The sequence below is a fragment of the Neolamprologus brichardi genome, chromosome 20, assembly GCF_056152115.1.
Source record: "Neolamprologus brichardi isolate AB-2024 chromosome 20, ASM5615211v1, whole genome shotgun sequence".
NCBI classification, from domain to species: Eukaryota; Metazoa; Chordata; class Actinopteri; order Cichliformes; family Cichlidae; genus Neolamprologus; species Neolamprologus brichardi.
In genome coordinates, this window is record NC_142123.1 from 26,009,779 (window position 1) to 26,028,404 (window position 18,626).

Genomic DNA, 18,626 nt, shown 5'->3' on the forward strand with positions numbered 1-18,626 from the left:
AGTGGGGTAAAGGCTGTGATGGCTGAAGGCTCCGATGGGTAATTGAGAACAGCAGGTGTCGCCTCCCTCCTGAGCCACTTCAGGCCCCAACCAGCTCACCCTCCGATCTTCAAAGCCTCTCCAGCCCAGCTCTTCTCTCCTCTCCAATGTCAGTCGAGCTTGCTAGGGAGAAAAACAGCATGCATTGCAGCATGGTATTAATCAAACCTAGAGCATCACAGGGAATGTGGCGATGTGGGCTACGCCAGTTCACCAAGACTGAGATATTTCATTCTTGTAAGCCTTTTGACAAAAATACATTCAGAAAGAAGCATAACCTTTACTATTATAACCTGGACTACCAATTTAGTATTCTTGTCTTACACTTGAGCACACCTGCTACATTTGAGTAGTTTTAAGTCCAGTAAAAAAGTAATAACTTATACCATGTATTATGAATAATGTATGGCCTACATGTTGTGTCTTTTTTCATTTTAATCCAAGGCGATTCACCAGAGCTGTGGAGAACAGAAGAATCTCTTGTTCTCACTCAGATTTCGCTTTTTGTGTGCATGTAGCTTTTCCCTTTCTGTATCTGTTTGTGCCGACAGGCCTTTAGACAGTAAAGCTGAGAATGTGAGCAGTTTTTTTTCTTCCTTACCTGCCTTTGGGCCCAGGTTTCCCTGCTTTGGCTTTGTTACCCATGCCGATCACGTCACCAGCCTCATAAAACCTCCACCCTCCCCTGACTTTTTCAAATCAACAGATCTGATTGAGTGAATGCCATTACCTGGGTAAATGAGTGATTCCTAAAGGACTGGACAAGGCCTAACACCACCCTGAGGGTAAAGCTTATTATCGCTGCAAACTCCAAAGAAGAGAGAGGCAGCTGTGGAGCTTGTGTGCACTTTTTTAGAAGCCTGTATTTCCATATTAATCTGCCACATTTAGGCATCTGAGACAGAGGGCCTCCTGTCACGCTTCTTTGATAACGGAGCAGTTAGCTTTTTCCCCTCATGTATAAATATGTGTAATTCTGATAAGATTAATTGAAGCGCCTAAGTATACAGTAGTAAAAGATGAGGGGGAGAGAGAGAGTGGGAGACAGCAGGAGGGAAAGGAGACACATTATGCCAAAGCATGCATTTTAGACTAGTTTTTGCCTAAGACCTACCCCAGAATGGGTGCCTAGCCTCTCTCTTCTGGGCCCTAAGTGCCTTGAATTGAAAATAGCATCTACCTAACAGTCCCTCAAAAATAGCTGAGCGAATAAGTTTTTGCGCCGAGCCGATAAATACGGCGTGGAGCCTCTGACACCGAAGCCTCACCCCAATTTCCAGTGCTCTGGAGGAGATCAGATAGCCCTGTGTCATTTGATTTTCTGCCTTATCTCATCCGCGCCCATCTTTTTGTCTCACGCAGAGCTACATTTTAAGAAGCACACACTCCTTGTATCTTTTGAAGGACAAAACCCAGAATGATATTGAAGCGAATAATAGCATCAAACTTTTAGAGGGCCATTTCTTGTTTGATTGCTACCAAAAACAGGAATGGCATCTCAGATGAGCGTCCTTCAAGTGATATTTGGTATGCAGATCTGGAGGAGTACATGATGAGATTACAGCAATCTGCAAAGTTCTTAGCTCCAGAGTGCCATTTATGATCGCATCTCAACGATGGGTGACGTTATGGATGCTGTAAAATACAAAACAATTTATGCTTTGTGTATATTGCATACAGCCATCGAGGAGTTCCACTTCTCAAGCTGACCAATAAACACGTCTGTTTAATAGTTGTTTTCTGCAAAGCATGCAAAGTACCGAACAAGACAGGGGAGTGAGTAAGGAGAAGACAATAGGAGAGAAGGAGGTGTGGGAGGGTGTAGGTGAGGGATCCTGAGACAGATATGAAACAAGAGGGAGAGAGTGAGCAGGGAGCGAGGGAGGAGACAAAGACATTCCCTGGTGAACAGCTTGAATTGACTGACGGCGAGAAGAGCAGGCTTCAGCGAGGGAAAGGGAGGAGGAAAGGGAGGAAGGGAGATCACGAAGGAGTGAGCACATCAGTGTGTGAGTGGCGTCTCTCATTAGAAGGTGCTGTCAGGGGCCACAGAGGGGGGACTGCAGGGACCCCAGTTCCCCTCTTCTCCTCCCTCTTTACTGGCCCCTGAGATCCAGCAAGGAAAAATGATTGATGAGTGATACCAAGATAAACACACGCCCTGGCCCCTAAAGGCAGCCCTGCAAAATGATGCATGCAGCTTTATAAATAAATCTTGTGGGAAAAAAATTTAACAATAAACAACAAAACAATGCAAAACAACCATTGGTTTTTTGTATTTTGGTTATTGCTACAGAAGCGACAAATCAACCCGACTTTTTCCCCCTTTTGCTTTGATGAGAGTTTTTCCTCTTTTTTGTGTTTCTAGTTTTACATATCTGTGCCTGTGTGTGTTGTGCGTGTTTTATGTGTGGAGCAATGAGCAAAACACTAACAAGGTTCACCAGCTGACTGGATGGTTAAGCCCCCTTCAGTTACACTGCCTCCTCAGCATCCTGGGCAGGCGGCTTTCCCACTCATTCACTGTGAGGCAACAAACACTGATGCAAACCTGTTCTCATTTGGGAGTGCTCCAAATCATAGCAGCTGTGTGTGATGTGTTTATACTTGTATTACTTATGTTGTGGGGACCTAACCACATTTACATTCACTTTGTGGGGACTGTCTCTGCTTCTGGGGATAAAATGCAAGTCCCCATACCACTAATCATTATAATTTCGACTGGACTCCTGGAAGACTTGGTTCAAGGTTGAGATAAGTTTAGGGTGAGGGGACGTTGCCAGGAAATGAATTTAAGTCAAAGTCATGTCCAGTGATGGAAACCCACCACTGCACTGTGGAGGTATGGACAAGTGTGTGGGAATCTGTGGAGAGTGAGCACTATGTATGGATTCATACTGATGATTCGTAACCACTGCACAATACACATAAATACTAATACATATACACATAACTATGTCTAACTGCTTCCTAATTGTTGAGAAAGTCATAAATGTTTTATGCTACACTTTCTGTTAATGTTTAACACTGAGCGGCAAATGCCTCTGTTACAAATCGAAATGGAAAGGCAGATTATCATCAAATAGTACATTATACCATTATGAGCCTACAGGCTGTGGTCTGGTGGAGGGAGAATGAATTATGAATGGAGTGTGAAGGAAGATCTTCTCTTTCCCCTAGGGACTTCCAACACCACAACTCATTTAAGTTGGATGAATGAGAGATAAGGAAGAAACCCACTCACCCCCCATGCCGCTTTCCTTACAAACTGGCCTTCATGTAATTTACTCTGAGAGAAGGAGTGTCACTTTAACTCCTCACAGCACACACACTTCTCATTGGAAGAAATGTATGCTGAAGGGTGCTTTGTTCATTGTCAAACTGTGCATACCAATGCTGAAAAACACCATAAAGAAGTCTTGTCATCTAAGTCACTGGTGCATTTTCTGCCTGGCGTAGACTCGTGTCAGGCTTCTTTGTACATCTCTAAAATGAGTCCCTGAGCTGTGCTGTAGCTTTGCCTAAAAATTCTTCTCATCTTATCTTATCTTTCTCTCTTTTGCTCTTCCTCTGTCTCTCCTGTCTCGACGGGTCCAGGCCGCAGAATGGGTCGATGATACTGTACAATAGGAAGAAGGTGAAGTACAGAAAGGATGGCTACTGCTGGAAGAAGAGGAAAGATGGGAAGACCACACGGGAGGATCACATGAAGTTGAAAGTGCAGGGAGTTGAGGTGAGTGGGCTGACAAGAGTTTGGATTTAGAGGGAGTAAATGGGAAGAGAGGTGGGATAGGGGTGGGCACGGGGGTGGCTACGGGGGCGGGTGTGGGGTGGACGAGAGCCAGCCTTCATCCTGACACAGACAAACAGAGGTCTACAGTGAGCTCTCCCTTGGCTGTAATGGAGACAGCCACATGCAGCAGCCAGCCTGTGTCTCCAAGGAACTTCACCAAGAAACAATGCAGCACAACAATAGTTTTCCCTGGGAAGCCAGTCGAGTGGAACCGATTGTTTGTACCTTATTAAAGCTCTGGATGTTGCCTTTGCTCCAGAGAGCCTACATTAATCTTGCTGGCTCAAAGCAGTACTGTGAAACTAGTGTTCCCTCACCTCACTCCAAGTCACTACCCATACCAGCTGCTGCCATAAAAGCCCACTTGCATCAGTGCTTGGCTCACCTAGCCTCTCAGTAGACTTAAGTTGGTGACAGTGTTGCTACCATGGCTGATCTATTAGCAGTCATGTTAATGAGTCATGGCAAGACTCATCCAAAGACTCAAAGAAAGTTCCTCAGCATTTGATTATTGCTCAAGTTTTAGTTCTGGTCTCTTTCTCACATTGACCACAAGCAATAATGCTAAAAGTACAGGAGTTGAGATCAATGATAAGGGTGGGAGATTCTGAGCTTTCTTATGTGAATGTGCTCTCATACACACACAAACCCAAGCACACAATTTACACATACATACACCTAACCGCACACCTCAGGGAGTGGTGCTGTGCATCTGTGTCACACTGTGTGACAAAGACAAAGCTCAGGCATTCTCCCAACAGGGGCTCTACTCTGTGTTTCTACTCCTCTAGATATTTGTCACTCCAAGAAAATGGCCTCTTCCCTCGCTTAGCCAGCTCAGTGTCATCTCTGGTCCTACAGTGGTCTGATAACCCATTGAGACTACACACATCAGTCCTTTTGAAGCATTAAATATGGTTCCAGTTTGCGGCAGTTTTGGCGGTAAAGAAGGTTTAGTAAGCTAAACCTGTATTACTCTTTTTCAATTAATGTGTAGGTTCAGGCTATGTTTAGACACTATTTTGTGTCTGAGCTCTGACTTTATCAGTAGCCACTGCATATATAAACCAGTACAGAGAGGAACTCAGAAATCCTTCGTCCCTTTGTGGTTTAGTTTCTTAGGGGGAAAAAATGCACAGCAGCCAAGTGACATCTGTCAGAGTTATATGGTGATAGGAAGGCAAAGTGCGTGCACTTCCACTGGATATAAAAACTAAGTTGACTGTAGAATCCCAAACTCGTAGAACACCTTTCATCATGCCTGTGTGGCACAATTCCTTACAGTCCAAAGACATGCAGGTTAACTGGTGATTGCAAATTGGCTGTAGAGCGAAAATCTGTCGCTCCGTATGTGGTACGCCGTGATGCACCTTTGACAGGTCTAGGGTTTAAGTCCCATCTCTTTCTCGATGATTACTAGGTCCAAATGATACTAAGCTCAAATAGTAGTTAAGAAAACTGAGGAATGGTGCATGAGAAAAGTGTAAACATGACCACTCTTATAAGTAAATCACAGTACGAGACTTTAAATATAAACAAACCTACTTTATATCTAAAGCGGAATATTTAGTGCAAAGCAACAATTGATATTAGTTGAAAGTGAGCTTATGTCTTACTCTTTCCTGATGTCTGCTATATCATCTGTACCCATATCAGCATCCACTGAGGCAGTGCCTCCTCAGAATACTGCATTATATTTTCTATTTTCCAGCATCTATCCTGCTCAGTGCTTCAGAAAAGCAGCTGTTTTTTCTTTGGAATAACTTCCTCAATTTGAATATCACTGTCACAGCTCAACTCACAACAATTCTGAAATACAAAAAAACCCCAAAATAAAATCCCAAAAGTTAAAACAGTTCTTCTTTATTAAATTCATTGCAGGCAGAATTAGTCAAACATAAATGGCAAGAGGTAAAGTCAGCAGGCTTTCTAATAGAGTACACAATTAACAACTGCTTCTCAACTGCTTAACATAAAATACATATAACCTGGTTTTAAGACCAAGAACAATGAAAACATTTATGGGATGTTGTTGGATTCAGCAGTAACATTTTTGTCATTGTCCAAATAATACACAGTGATGGCTAAACACTGACAGAGATGTCAAGCATACTGAGTATTTGGCAATCACATAATAACTATCAGTCACTGGGAGAAAAAGTAAGTATCCGATCAGTTGGTCAGTTGGTGAGTGGCTGTGAGAGGTTACTGGCAATTGTTAGGAGAAAATGGGCGCAAAAAAGTGTACGGTACTGCACCGAAAACCTCCTTTTGATTGCTTTGGCCGCTAGCAGATTGCTGTGGTCATCCATAGTTTGAATGGAAGATGTTGACTTGTCTGCAAGTACGTGCCAACCACTTGTTGAATGGTAGTAAAACTGTGACGGCTTAATCACAAACCAAAAACACAGACCATTCCCCGTCCAAGTTCTGCCTTTTGAAACCTGTTGGTTTCTGCAGTAAGGCACAACTTTTATTTGGAAGCTGAATGTTCTCTGTTTCTAGTTTGAAATGCTCATTTCCAAGTTTCACTATTGCAAAGTCATTGGTTAACTGATATTTGCAAACAAATCAGCGTCTTCCTTGGAAATTACCAATGACCATGACAATCTGGTAGCACCGTCTTTTTGATTGATAACTACAAGTGACAGCCAGCAACCTCCAGAAACCACTCATCAACTGGTCTGGGTTACACATTCTTCTCTATGGTGATGGGAGGTTTGCAAGGATATCACTGACCAGTCTCTAGGCCTTCGTCACTGAGCCCAGTGTTTTTTGTTGTATTCTTCTACTCATTCACCTAACTGTACCTGTATCTTTTTTAATCCTACTGTTTAGTTCCAACAAATCATGAGCCTTGCATAATAGTCCCAGCCTGCCACTGAGCTTTGATAGTCCACAAGCATGTAGCCCTAACAAGCACTTGGGCAATTACCAGAAATGCATCATGCATCAGAGAAGGGAAATTCTTTAGCAGACAGTATTTAGCTTGTGTCCATCAGTCCAAAAAGACTGTCATGGGCTGAAAAATTATAGTACAGTTGCTGAATATTCAACAATATGAGATAAAGAACATGCTGAACTGAAATCATTATGAGTCACATGCCATGGCCGATGGCTCTTGTTGGCACACTTGTCAGTTACTTGGAAAGTGTGTAACTCACCTTCTTGTGATTTTGTCTGCAAGGCCCTATGCCTTGTAACAAGTCTAATTTACTAGAGCTAATTGCTGTATTAGCAGCAGAGGTGGCGAATACTATGAACGTGAGCTTGGTGCAGAGGGAAAGCAGGGGAAGAAAATGACTTAGGACTGCAAGGCCACATGAGAGCTTATAGAAATTGGCCCATAACTGCTGTTTCATATTGTGTATATAGAAATACAGTGCGGGTCTCATCTGTGCGTTGTGAGTTATGTTGCTTGGACTCTGCTGTGTCTTTCTCCATGTACACGCCACCTCTTGCAGCCTTGAAAGACCTGGGTCATGTCCTTTAAACACCTCACACCTCAAGAATGGCAGATGAGAAAGGTGATCCATCACTGCTGTAACTACACTATGATGGATGTGATGTTTACTGTAAGCACATGCTTGACATAAATGACTTGACTTTTGCCCTCCGTTCAGTGAATGTAGGATGGGATAAAGAGCTAGCAATTTCTTCCCAGTACTTTGCTTCAGAACAGAAGAGAATAATGTTTTTATGCATAATTCATATTACACATTCACAAGCCAGAACACAAAGAATTGGCATAACTTGAGCACATTCTCACTTGTTTTACAGGAGATTCTTTACACCGTTCACACTGTGCTGTAGATGCTCTGATTCTCTAGCCATGCGGTGCTTAATGGAGGTTCTGTGGTTATTACATGGGCCAAGTTTAGTGCACACTGAGGACAAATGTTGTGGGTGGGTCAGGCTAGTGATGTTCAGGAGCTCTGGCAAGGGAAAGGCTGTAAGCCTGGGAGCGAGGAGCCTTCTGGGGCCTGCGAGAAGCAGCCTAGCATGGCAGAAGTGGATGTCAGTGTGCTGCTGTCCTGTCTGCTCCACAGTGCTTGCTCAGCAGCCTGTGTAAAAAGATTCCACTTGTTTCTGCTTTTTACTATTTTGTGAGCTTTTCTCTGTTTGTTTTATTTCTGTCTTTTAATTCATTCACAAGACATCTCATCATTCTCCTCTACTCCCACCTCTTTTTCTTCTTGCTAACCCCATCCCTTCACTACTGTCCAAGTCCACAGTCCAGACGGACAGAACCTTGAGTTGGGCGGTAATGCTCCCTGTTCCCTAAAATTGGAGCGCAGGGCATGTTGCGGCATTAGCGCTTAACAGGCCGTGAAATAGCAGCCTGCCTTCCTGACGTCTCCCCCATCACTCCAGGTGAGTTGGCCAGACGGCTGGATAAATGAGCAAGCAGCACCCACATCAACCAGCATGCATTTGGGGAACCTGAGGAGAAATGTCCATCAGTGATTATCTCACCACACCCGGTGCTTACCAAGCTCAAGTTATTCACCCAACGTCCAAAAAGACCCTTTCAAGCACTTCCAGTGACTATCTATCAGTCCGAATCCTCTTTTGCAACAGGCCTTGATAAACTATGTTTAAAAAAAGAAAAAAATTTCTCATCTTCATATTCAGCATGTATGTCTCACATGTTCATAGCTCTCATGTCCTATGGCTTCCCCCTGTGAAATAGCACAGACCTTAAACGCTTTTATTTTGGGAAACTCCAGCTGATCTCTGTTCTGCTTCTTGTCAAGCTTCTACCCCAATGCTACCACCTTTTCTTTCTGATTAGCTGTTAATGTGCGCTCAGCCTCCATCACCTCCACTCCTCCACCCCTTCTATCCTATCTTCCCATTATTCCTAAGCTTTAATAAACTCCCTCAAACACAGATCGATTTTCTCTTAAGTGAAGGTGGCAGTGCCTCTGACTTATTTCATTACCACAGGCTAATTATACCGATTGAAATGAGCTTCTCTTCTTAAGGTGTGCTGTGCTGCTCTGTGCCCCCGTGCTCCTTACACTTTAATGCTGGTACAGTTCTCTACCAATTCCCAAAATCCCTTGCCTGCATCTCTTCCACCCCACCATGCCTTCACCTAATTCTCTCGTCCTCCGCCACCTAAATAATCAGCTGGTAGTCCTTAGGTCCCGTAACTTGTCATTTTATGTTGGATCCACCCTAATGTGTGATTTCAACTGTGCAACTGTGCAATGAAGGAAGGTAATGGAGCATGCTGGTGGCTCAATCGCCTCTGTTCATTGATAATAATGAAGACAAATGTCAAAACATTAGTTGCTAATGTTGTAATGGAGTGGATGCTACTGGATGAGCACTGGATGCTACACTGCATTGGCTTTCAAAATCACATGACCTTCAGTATTTAACTCCTGCTTGCAAGTATTCTTGCCCTTCTGTTTGTACCAAATCAAACATATATTTAAATTTGTAGGACTGTATTATTCCCCCGAATCCCACTTTTAAAATCCAGTCTGTCTGTTCATTTTTTGCCCAGCTGGTTAAAACTAACATTTCACTATTTCATGGCCAAATGAGTGGGTAGAGTTGGTAAGTTATAGTGAAACTGGCTGCATATCTGTGAAATAGGGTTGCTGTGGGTGACTGTATGCGTTTTAGTAGCAGTAGTAACACTGATTTACAGATGCAGTAGCTGATATCACCAGATTGTGAGGCCAGATGTGAGAGGGCACTAAACAAAACCCCTTTTTCTGTGAGGAGGTGACACAATGCGTGCTTTCCCTCCTGTCCCTGCTCCAAGTCAACTGTGAAATTAAGATCACATTACTGATACAAGCAATGCCCAAAGCAAAAAAGTTTGTATTTTACATTTTTATTCTAACTTACAGGCTGTCTGCTAGACAACAGTCAGTTGCCTGCTCTGTAAAGGCACTAAATTGATTACTTTTTCCATCGTATTCGCTCTTCTCCTGGAGTCGACTTTGTTATTCACTCTTTTTTTTTTCTCGCTTGCCTGAGAGCACACTAGCTCTTCCCTTTTGAATTACCTGATTGTGGAGGAGTTAAAGGCAATCTATGAGCAATATTTTAAAGAACTGTTTCCATGGTTATAACCTTAGGCTCTCACATATAGTAAAACTGAGCGGCTACATGGGCATGTGAAAGCAGTTAAGTTACCGGTCTTCTCATTTCAGGCTCAGGTATAGGGTAAACCTAAGCTTATGAAGAGAGAATATAAAAAAGCTTCATGGCATATTAATGAACAAAGTCCAAATCAATCAATACAAATAAATTATTAAGGTCCTTAAATGTTGCCATGGACATTAGAGTGCTAGAGCCTAAAATCTAAAATAGAAAACTATTTTGTTGTTATTTTTCTGGCACATTTAATTATCCTCTCTATTCTCCATAAGGGCTCAACTGTGTTTGTTATGCTGTTATTAGCGACTGAATCAAAGCCTTCTGACATGAACGTGTTACCCTTAAGCCTTAGGAACCTGCACTTTACTCATGATTTTCCTTCAAGCTCACCGTAATTAGTTTTTGTCCCTTTTATCAAACAGTTTCCAAATCACTCTGGAAACATTGAGCTCTGTATTTCATGCTGACCCAGCTATCATTGGACCATTTCGGTCCATCAGCCTATTTTGGGTTGGCTCAACATTAGAAAGGTTGTTGTATGGAGTGATGATATAAAGAGTGTAATATAAAGCTGTATATTATCAATACCTTCCTTAATTTAATTTACAACTGTTGCAAAATGTTGTGGTGTAGTCATGCTGAGGCATCTCCACAGGGGTATTTTTCTGTGTTGCGTTGAGGAGGGAGAAACTCCCCTCACAAAACCAGACACAGACATATTTTAATTTGTTGTTGAACTTAAGGACATTGTCTCTTATTAGACTGAATTTGGCTACCCACAGTAGTTCCTCAAAGCCCTCCGAGGTCTCATGGAAAGGAAGAACTATCTGGCAGCTTCAATTCTTTCATTCTCCTGTGGTAAAAACAATTAGGAAAGAATAACATGTATAAAGATGACCTAAAGCAATATGACACAGCAAAATGAAGAAAAAAAAAAGATTTTGAACAGAAAAGAGAATGCTTAATAGTAGCAGAGCTGAATGTTAACAGGCAACATTTCTGTTTTCTACCTTTTCAGCGGCTCAGGCCAGAATGCTCTTCAAAGACACACACTCAAGAGAAAATACTAAGTCTTATAGTGAGTTGTGTTATGTTTTAAAGGTCAACTCTAGTCAGGGCCTCAGATCATTCCTGGCAATGATTTGCTTAAATCATAGGTGGGAGAAAAAGAAAAGCAGGCGGTACCAGCTTTTGCCTAGTTTAGACACTTTTGTAACATTTTTGTGTAGAGGCAGGGACACAACGATCACCTTATTTATGTTTGAAGAGTAGTTTTATTATCTTGAAAACCTATTAAATGCACTATAATGTGTACTGTAAATTGCTTGGAATGCTTTATTTTCTTCAAGATATGGAGGATAGGCACCAGAGCACACAAACTGTTTGGGGAACCAACTTTGACAGGGAAACATTTGGCTAAGTTTGTTCGATTGAAATAAAATAAAATAAATAAATAACATTTAAATGGGCAATATAAGACAAATTCATAAATAAATAAATAAAATCCTAAATAAACCATGAATATATACTGGGCCACCTTTACAGACCATACCACAAATTTAAGAATAAATAGACTATTTTAAACAACATAAACCAGTATGCTTAATTACAAGAGTGGGGTCACACTCTAAAGCTACAATATATGGATAAAAGCAGTGGGCCACTGAAAAATTACACCTAGTGCTCAGCCATGGTTATCCATGCCATGAAGCTCCCAGTAAACTATTTTATGCTAATGTCAAGACCAGAGGAGGCTGCAGTTAATAGATTAAGAGTGAAGTTAAGAGTGATGGCATCTTTTGTAGACTGTGCACCACAGTACTGCATGACCCCGCTGTAACTGTACAGGATTTGCTGCTAATAATAACTATTCCAATTTTGTTGTATGCGTGTGTCAATGTCAAAGTCTTGCTGGTCACATGATTGCTGCAGAAAAGCTAAATTATTGTTAACAGAATAATTAACTTGAGCTCTATCTGCTGTAACTAGGTGTTTAACTTTTTTATTGCCAAACTGTATGACTTAATTTAGCATTTGTAATGCCGATGCTAAGGGTATGCCTTTACCTAAGCCACAAGTTTCCATTTTTACCCCTCTGTCTTCATCATGTTCCTTTAACCTTCTGTGTGTGTGTGTAATTTTTTTGCTCCATCTGCTTCTCTCTTTTGAAAAAGCCACTTAGGTCTCTGTTGTTATGAAGCCATTATTACAATGAAAACCAGCCCCTATGTCAAGAACAGCAGTTTTCCTCCGATCCCTTATGGCCTTGGCAGAACCGTGTCTGCTTTCCTCAACGTGGCTATTTTAATTTCTCTCAGATAGGGTGTGCAACACTGGAGTTAGTGTTTAGGACACTACTGGGGGCCAGCAAAGGTGTTAAGGAAGAGTCATCCAGTGAGGTTATCTTCTCTTAACTCAGAAAGCAAGTACAGCATCACAGTTTGTGCTTAATCTGCGAAAAAATATTGATATGTTAACAGTTAAACTGAGATGAATTTGCTAAACTCAAGCATCTCGCTTGCTGGCTTCCTTTATCTTTCTTGTTGCTTGGCTATTTATTCTGCTGGCTTCTGCACATGGCCTATGTATTATTAACCAGCAAAACAGAGGTTTAAATGTAATTTGCTGCTGTGTTGCATTTAATAACTTCAAAATCAAAATGTACCAATGCTCCAACATTCACTCTTCAAAGGAGGTATAATGAGTGGAACTGCAAAGTTCAAAGAGAATACTTAAGTGTTTGTATAGAAACATACAGTGTGAGCAACTGTGCTTCCCTCAGAGTGATATTGAAAGGTTTGATATTTTACATGAAAGAGTGCTTAAATAGTAGTTTAACACAGGAAACAGGTTTAACCCTTTGCTTTGGGCAACGGAGGAACTATAATAGCAGATAAAAGTCTCTTCATTAGCGTTTTGTTCATTTGTGTTATTCATCTTTTTCTCTGCTTTCTATTATCTTCTCTGTTTGTGTGTGTTGCTCTGTGCATCCCTCTCTTTTTCTATATGCTGACACATCAGCGTGTGCCAATGCTGTTGTTTTTTTTTTAACAGTGATCTGATTAGATGTTAGCTTCATCATGCCATGCAGCGCATGCATCTTTGTCTCCGCTCCGTCTTTGTTTCGTGTTGATTTTAAGGATGTCTCTTGTTTAGCTTTTTGTTGCTGTTTTGATAGTTTTTTTGGATTAGCAGCAGACTTCTGAGAAATTTAGTGCACATTTTAATGTGAAGAGAAAATGAGTCATTTGTTTAAGCCCAAGGGGTGCTAAGCTTGTTCTGCACAGTGTGTCAACACTGTGCAGAACTCCCCTGTTCCTGTCACTACCGAATAAAGACGCATGCATGTAGAGCGATTCACCTACAGAATTCATTGTAGGTGTATAGCTTTATTATTAGGGCGTTAAATTTGTCTTACAATATGTATGTATATATTCCATAAATGTGAGGGAATTTCCACACTGAACACACACACATAAGCAAATTCGGTAAAACCCTCATTTCATAAATGGTGCCTGTTATTGCTAGAAAACGTTTAAAGACAGCAAAAAAAAAAACTCCTGTGTGATAGATGAAAATGGGAGAGATAAAAATGAATCAAAAAGACTGTAGACTGTGGAAAATAAAAGACTGATGAAAAAGAGAGGAGGGAGCAAGAGAGGCTTAGAAGGTGGATGGATGGTAAGGGAGGAAGGAGGGTGGGGAGGGGGAGAGGCCAGTGTTGAGCGGGGAGAAGAGAGAAAGCCGGAATGAACGATATATAGCCCCTGGCAAACAGAAAACAATTGTTACACTGCCTCCCATAACCCACTTCAACCTTAAACAGCAGATTTTTTTCACTCAATTAATTTCTACACATTGGAGCAGGAGCCTTGGCTGAAGCTAGGCTTTTATGTGCTTCTGCTGCTGCAAGGCCTTTGCACATCTCTGTCTCTCTCTCCCTCTGCCCCTTCTCTCTCTCCCGCTGTATCTCTAGGTTTTTTTTTGCTTTTTATTTTGCTTTTTTCATCAGAAAATGAACATTCTGAATTGGAACGTTCTTGAACACTTTGAGAAATGACATCTGAATATATTTTTATATATTTTTAAATTGCATATAGGACACAAAAAATGCCAAAAACTTTTCTTTGAATCCCCGCTAGGACAAGAAATGACATTTAACCTAATCAATATCATAAAGCACAGCAATGCAGAGCTATGAAAACTGCTCTTCCTGCACCATGAAGTGCATGTGAAGCTTGATGGGAAGAAAGAACTTCAAAAGAGGCAGCTTTCAGCATTGATTCCAATCATCTGTTAAGAAGAAATACAAAGAGATTCATATTGAAAGATGACGAGCTTCATACAAAGAGCTAATAGAGATAAAAACACAAATAATGAGAAGCAATAATAATTACACCCAGGCCATGCCGGGTCATGGTGGCCCTATATGAATAGCAGGTTGACTTGCCTGAGGGCAGAAAGAGGGAGAGCAGGCAGAGACAGATGGACAGATAGATAGCGAAGGGCATGACTGAGCTGTGTCTGTGTGTGGTGAGTGAGGGCCAGTCGGAACAACATGAATCATGGCTCCAGTTGAGAGAGGAGGAGATCAGATCAATAACAGCCCAGAGGAGAGAGAAGAGCAAGAGAGAGAGCAAGAGGATGAAGGGTTGACACAGGAGGTGTTCATCACTGGACCACCCCGACTCCCAGCTTGCTCACCTTTCCTTTTTTTTTTTATCTCAACCTATACAGTTAATGTATTGAGCAAGGCACTGATTCATTTTCTGTGTGGCAAAAAAGTAGAGAGAGAGCCAGTGCGCTGATATCCTAGTATAGCAAAAAAAACCCATATATGAACACAGGTTGTACAAAAGCATAAGGAGACTTCATTCACTAAAAAAAAAATCACATCTTGACTATTTAAATGATTATTATCAGCATTTTAATTGTTACCGTAAGTCTTATCATCTGAAGAGGTGCGTTTTTTTGACTTAGTATTAGAGGACAAGAGTCAGCAGTGGTCATTTCTCATCAAATGACCAGTATAGCTCGGGGAAATGCCTTTTTCTAATGTATGTCTCTGTGCCAAAGGGTAGTGGCCAGTGTTGGAGTGGCTGTCTGGATGTTTAAGCGTTCTAGCACATGAGTGTACGATGGCCAAGTCCCATTCTCCACCATTGTGGAACAGGCAAGCAATTTTTCTCATCCCTCCTTTTTTATATAATTTGGTCGATAAAGGTGAAGGACGTTTCATCGCTATTTCTCTCCCTCCCGACTCCCTCCTCCTCGTACTCTCTGCTCTGTCTCAGAGTGAAATCCAGAGATAAAGCTGTGGCGGCGCTCCGTGTTTAATGGAGCTTAATCCCACAGATTTAAGATACGGAGCTGTGAGGCAATTCCCCCATGCCCATCTTCACTAACACAGAATGGTCATGTGACTATCTAATTCTGCCCTTTCAGACGCAGACAGACAGGTGGACAAAAAAGGACAAAAAAAAAAAAGAACATAAGTATAACTTAGCCAAGGACCGATGTGTTACTTTTATTTGTCAAACATTTTGGGGGGAAAAGGGTTGGACAGAATACTCAATCACTCATTCGCTCGCTCTTTCTTATTTGCTGTAAAACTAGACATTTTTCTCCCACTTTTTCTTCAACTGTCTCTCTGTAAAATGTGGCCATGTCTACTTTGGATGGTCAGTCAACCTCCCTCTTGATGTGGGATTTATAAATTAATCTGCAACACAGAGAAAAATCGGAGCCAAAGTGATGAGTTTGGGGAGCCATAACTGAAAGCTTAGTGTCCACAGACAGGACTCCGGCCACGGCATCACGTCAGCACGCTTGGAGAAAGTTAAGTGGGGTTGGCTGGCTTGAGACTATTTGGAGAAGCCATGTGCAGGGAAGTATTATACCCACCAACAATCCTCCTTAAGTGATGAGCTGACACTAAGCAATTTAGTATTCACCCTGCCAGTGAAAATATCTTCAATCCAAGTGCATAAAGCTCCCATGACAGGAAATATGCCAAGCGCTCTTCTTCCATCTGACTCTTTTTTGTTTCAGAATAGCCACTGTATGGTTCAATTTACCCCAAGACATGCTTGTCAGGCCTGCTTGACATGAGCTCTGGTGTCAATGTGTAAAATAGTCCACATGGATGATTGCAGAGCAGCAGTGGTTGTTAGTGGCTGTGAGTAGAGTTTGAGAAAAAGGAAATGTGCATGTTACCAAATATGACTGGTTTTATATACACAGAAAAGCAGGCTCAAAGCAAAAAACAAGAAACCAAGCAGGCTTGGTTATTTATTCAGGTTTAACATAGATTTCAAAGAAGCATACATTTCCCTGTCTGTTCTTATTCCACCTTTGCTCTTCTTTCCTTTATTTTTTCACTCGATCCTTAACATCCTCGACATTGTTCTCCTGCCTTTTCCCATCTCTTGCCCTCCTTTCTTTGTTGCCTCTCAGGTATAAGACATCTAATTGTCATGGGAGCAGAGGAAACAGTGGAGTGAAAAGCACAGAAACACTGTATAGTTATTGTCCAAAACAAAAAGCGGGCTTGAGCACTCAGAAAAGCCACATACACAGTGGCATCCGGGTGTCAGAGTAGTACGGCACAAGCCGAGTGTTTCAAACTCTGTCTGTGGTTGTTTATGTACGCGTGAGTGTATGTTTTTGGCAGGTGAGGGGGCACATCGTCCTTTATAGCTGCACTCTCACTGGCACTGTCACTTCAAGGTCTCAATCGCTTGCCATTCTGGGTCCCAAACACTGCCAACGCAGCCGATCCACCTCTGCCAAGGTCCTCTTCATCCCTGTGCTACTGCTCTTCTCTCTCCTCCTTTGCATAATTACCCAGGTAATTGTGGAGTAATTGACTGCATCACCTGCTCCTAGGAAGCTCTGGCATTGTTTAATAAACAGCTGGAATATGCGCCACATGTTGTTGGAGAGAAAGGGGAAGAACATATTGGGGCAGAGGGGGACAGGAGGAGGACTGAAAAAAAAGTAGTGGAGCTTATTCTAAAAAGTAGACAGTGCTAATTTCCCAAACATAGAAATATAGATATAACATTTTCTCAGTCAAGGCTGAAGTTGCTATCAATGGCAAACATATAATTACCTATCGAAAGATGGGTGAGGAAGGCAGTAACGTGAATGGGAGATGGATAGATTTATAGGCACGTGGAGGAGAAGAGGCAACAGAAAGTGAGAGAGAAAGTTTGAGGCATAAGAGAATAAGATTCGGGGGTGGAGGGGTGGGGGTTAAGCGAGCCTCTCAGGGCTAATGACATTAAGGAGGTTTGATGAATCGACACCCGCTGAGTGTTATTGACGTCCCCTGAGCCTGCCCAGGCAGAGCCAGCCTCCTAGGCCTGTTATTGGCTAGCACTGCTCCTCAATTAGACTGCCTGATTAGATTCCCTCGGTTGTGCCCTCTCATGGGGTGAGCAGGGTGGCATGATGGATGTGATGGGCAGGATTATCAGAGGGGGGTGTCACCCGTGCCCCGCCTTGGGGGCACCAGACGATGGGTTTGACCAGTTGTCACAGGGGCATGTAGGCGGAGGGCACGGGGCGCGGTGCGAGTCTCTTATTGAGGCTGTCAATCATTGCCGCTTACAAGACAGAGGCTGTGTCTCTGCACACAGATGCGCAGGAGTAATTACTATTCCATCTCCCTTGGCATCTAGATATATGAGGCTGTTCGCAACCACTGACCTCATGTGGCAACCCTTCGCCATCTTTGAAATAGTTTGAAAATGCTCAGTTTTACATATCCTGTCCTTCATTCACTAATCCTTCAAAAAGGGACCCTAGATGTAGCCGTGCTTCGATGCCGCAGGCCCGGAGTATTAAATTAGTGTGCAATTCTTTTACCTAAATGAGTAAGTGCTGCTGTCTTCTGTGTTTCTGCATTAGTCCCTCATGTTAAAGACTTTGGCTAGGATATGTCCTTAACCCTATTTTCTCTATTTCCTGGTAGTGACAGTTTCATACATCCATTCATCAACATCTTGGCTCTTATGGTGCAAAAAATGGGGCAAGTCAGGTAAGTGTCCCAATTCAGCAGTTTTGAAAGGCAGTAACTAATGATATCTCAGGAACGGGGCTGCTGCTGTTTCCCTGAGAACTTTCCTTCCTGTTCCATTGTGTGTTTGTGTGGCTGGATAGCTAGCTAATGGCCTGTCTCTGATGAATTAGAGGGTCTGACACCCAGCAAACACACTCTCTCAAGGTCAGATTACCATATCTGGGGGGTTTAACAATTTAACACAGCCCCAAGTCAGACAAGTTGGCTCCAAAGGAAGAAATTGCTTTTAAAGCAGAGAAAACATACAGTGATATCTGCTACTGATGTCCCCAGCAGTGGCTGTGATGTCAAGTGTCCATTTATTCATCTCTCTCAGTTAAGGCACTCTTGCAGTTGTGCACTCGGCAATGTTATCCATTTTCTTTATTGAAAACTGCTATTCAACTCTCCAGCCTGTGTTAGAGTCCTCTAACACCCCACAAAGTGCTTAGTAAATGCGCTCTGCTGAAACATTTCCATATTTCTTCACAATTGCATCAAGCTGTTTTCAAATACAGGGACTATTATGTTCCATTATGGAGTCTAACATATTGTTTAATGCATTGTATTGATTTATCACTGATTGTGGTCAGTGTATCAGCCTAG

At 42.2% G+C, this 18,626-nt stretch overlaps 1 protein-coding gene across 7 annotated transcripts in view; it reads left to right on the top strand.

Annotated features, from left to right (window-relative positions):
- camta1a (calmodulin binding transcription activator 1a) overlaps window positions 1-18,626 on the top strand; it is a 278,414-nt gene that overhangs the window by 150,151 nt on the left and 109,637 nt on the right. For all 7 annotated transcript variants that reach the window (XM_006794188.2, XM_035909198.2, XM_006794189.2 and 4 more), the window contains one exon: window positions 3,637-3,772. In XM_006794188.2, the coding sequence (XP_006794251.1) occupies window positions 3,637-3,772 (136 nt within the window). The remainder of the gene's footprint in view (window positions 1-3,636; window positions 3,773-18,626) is intronic.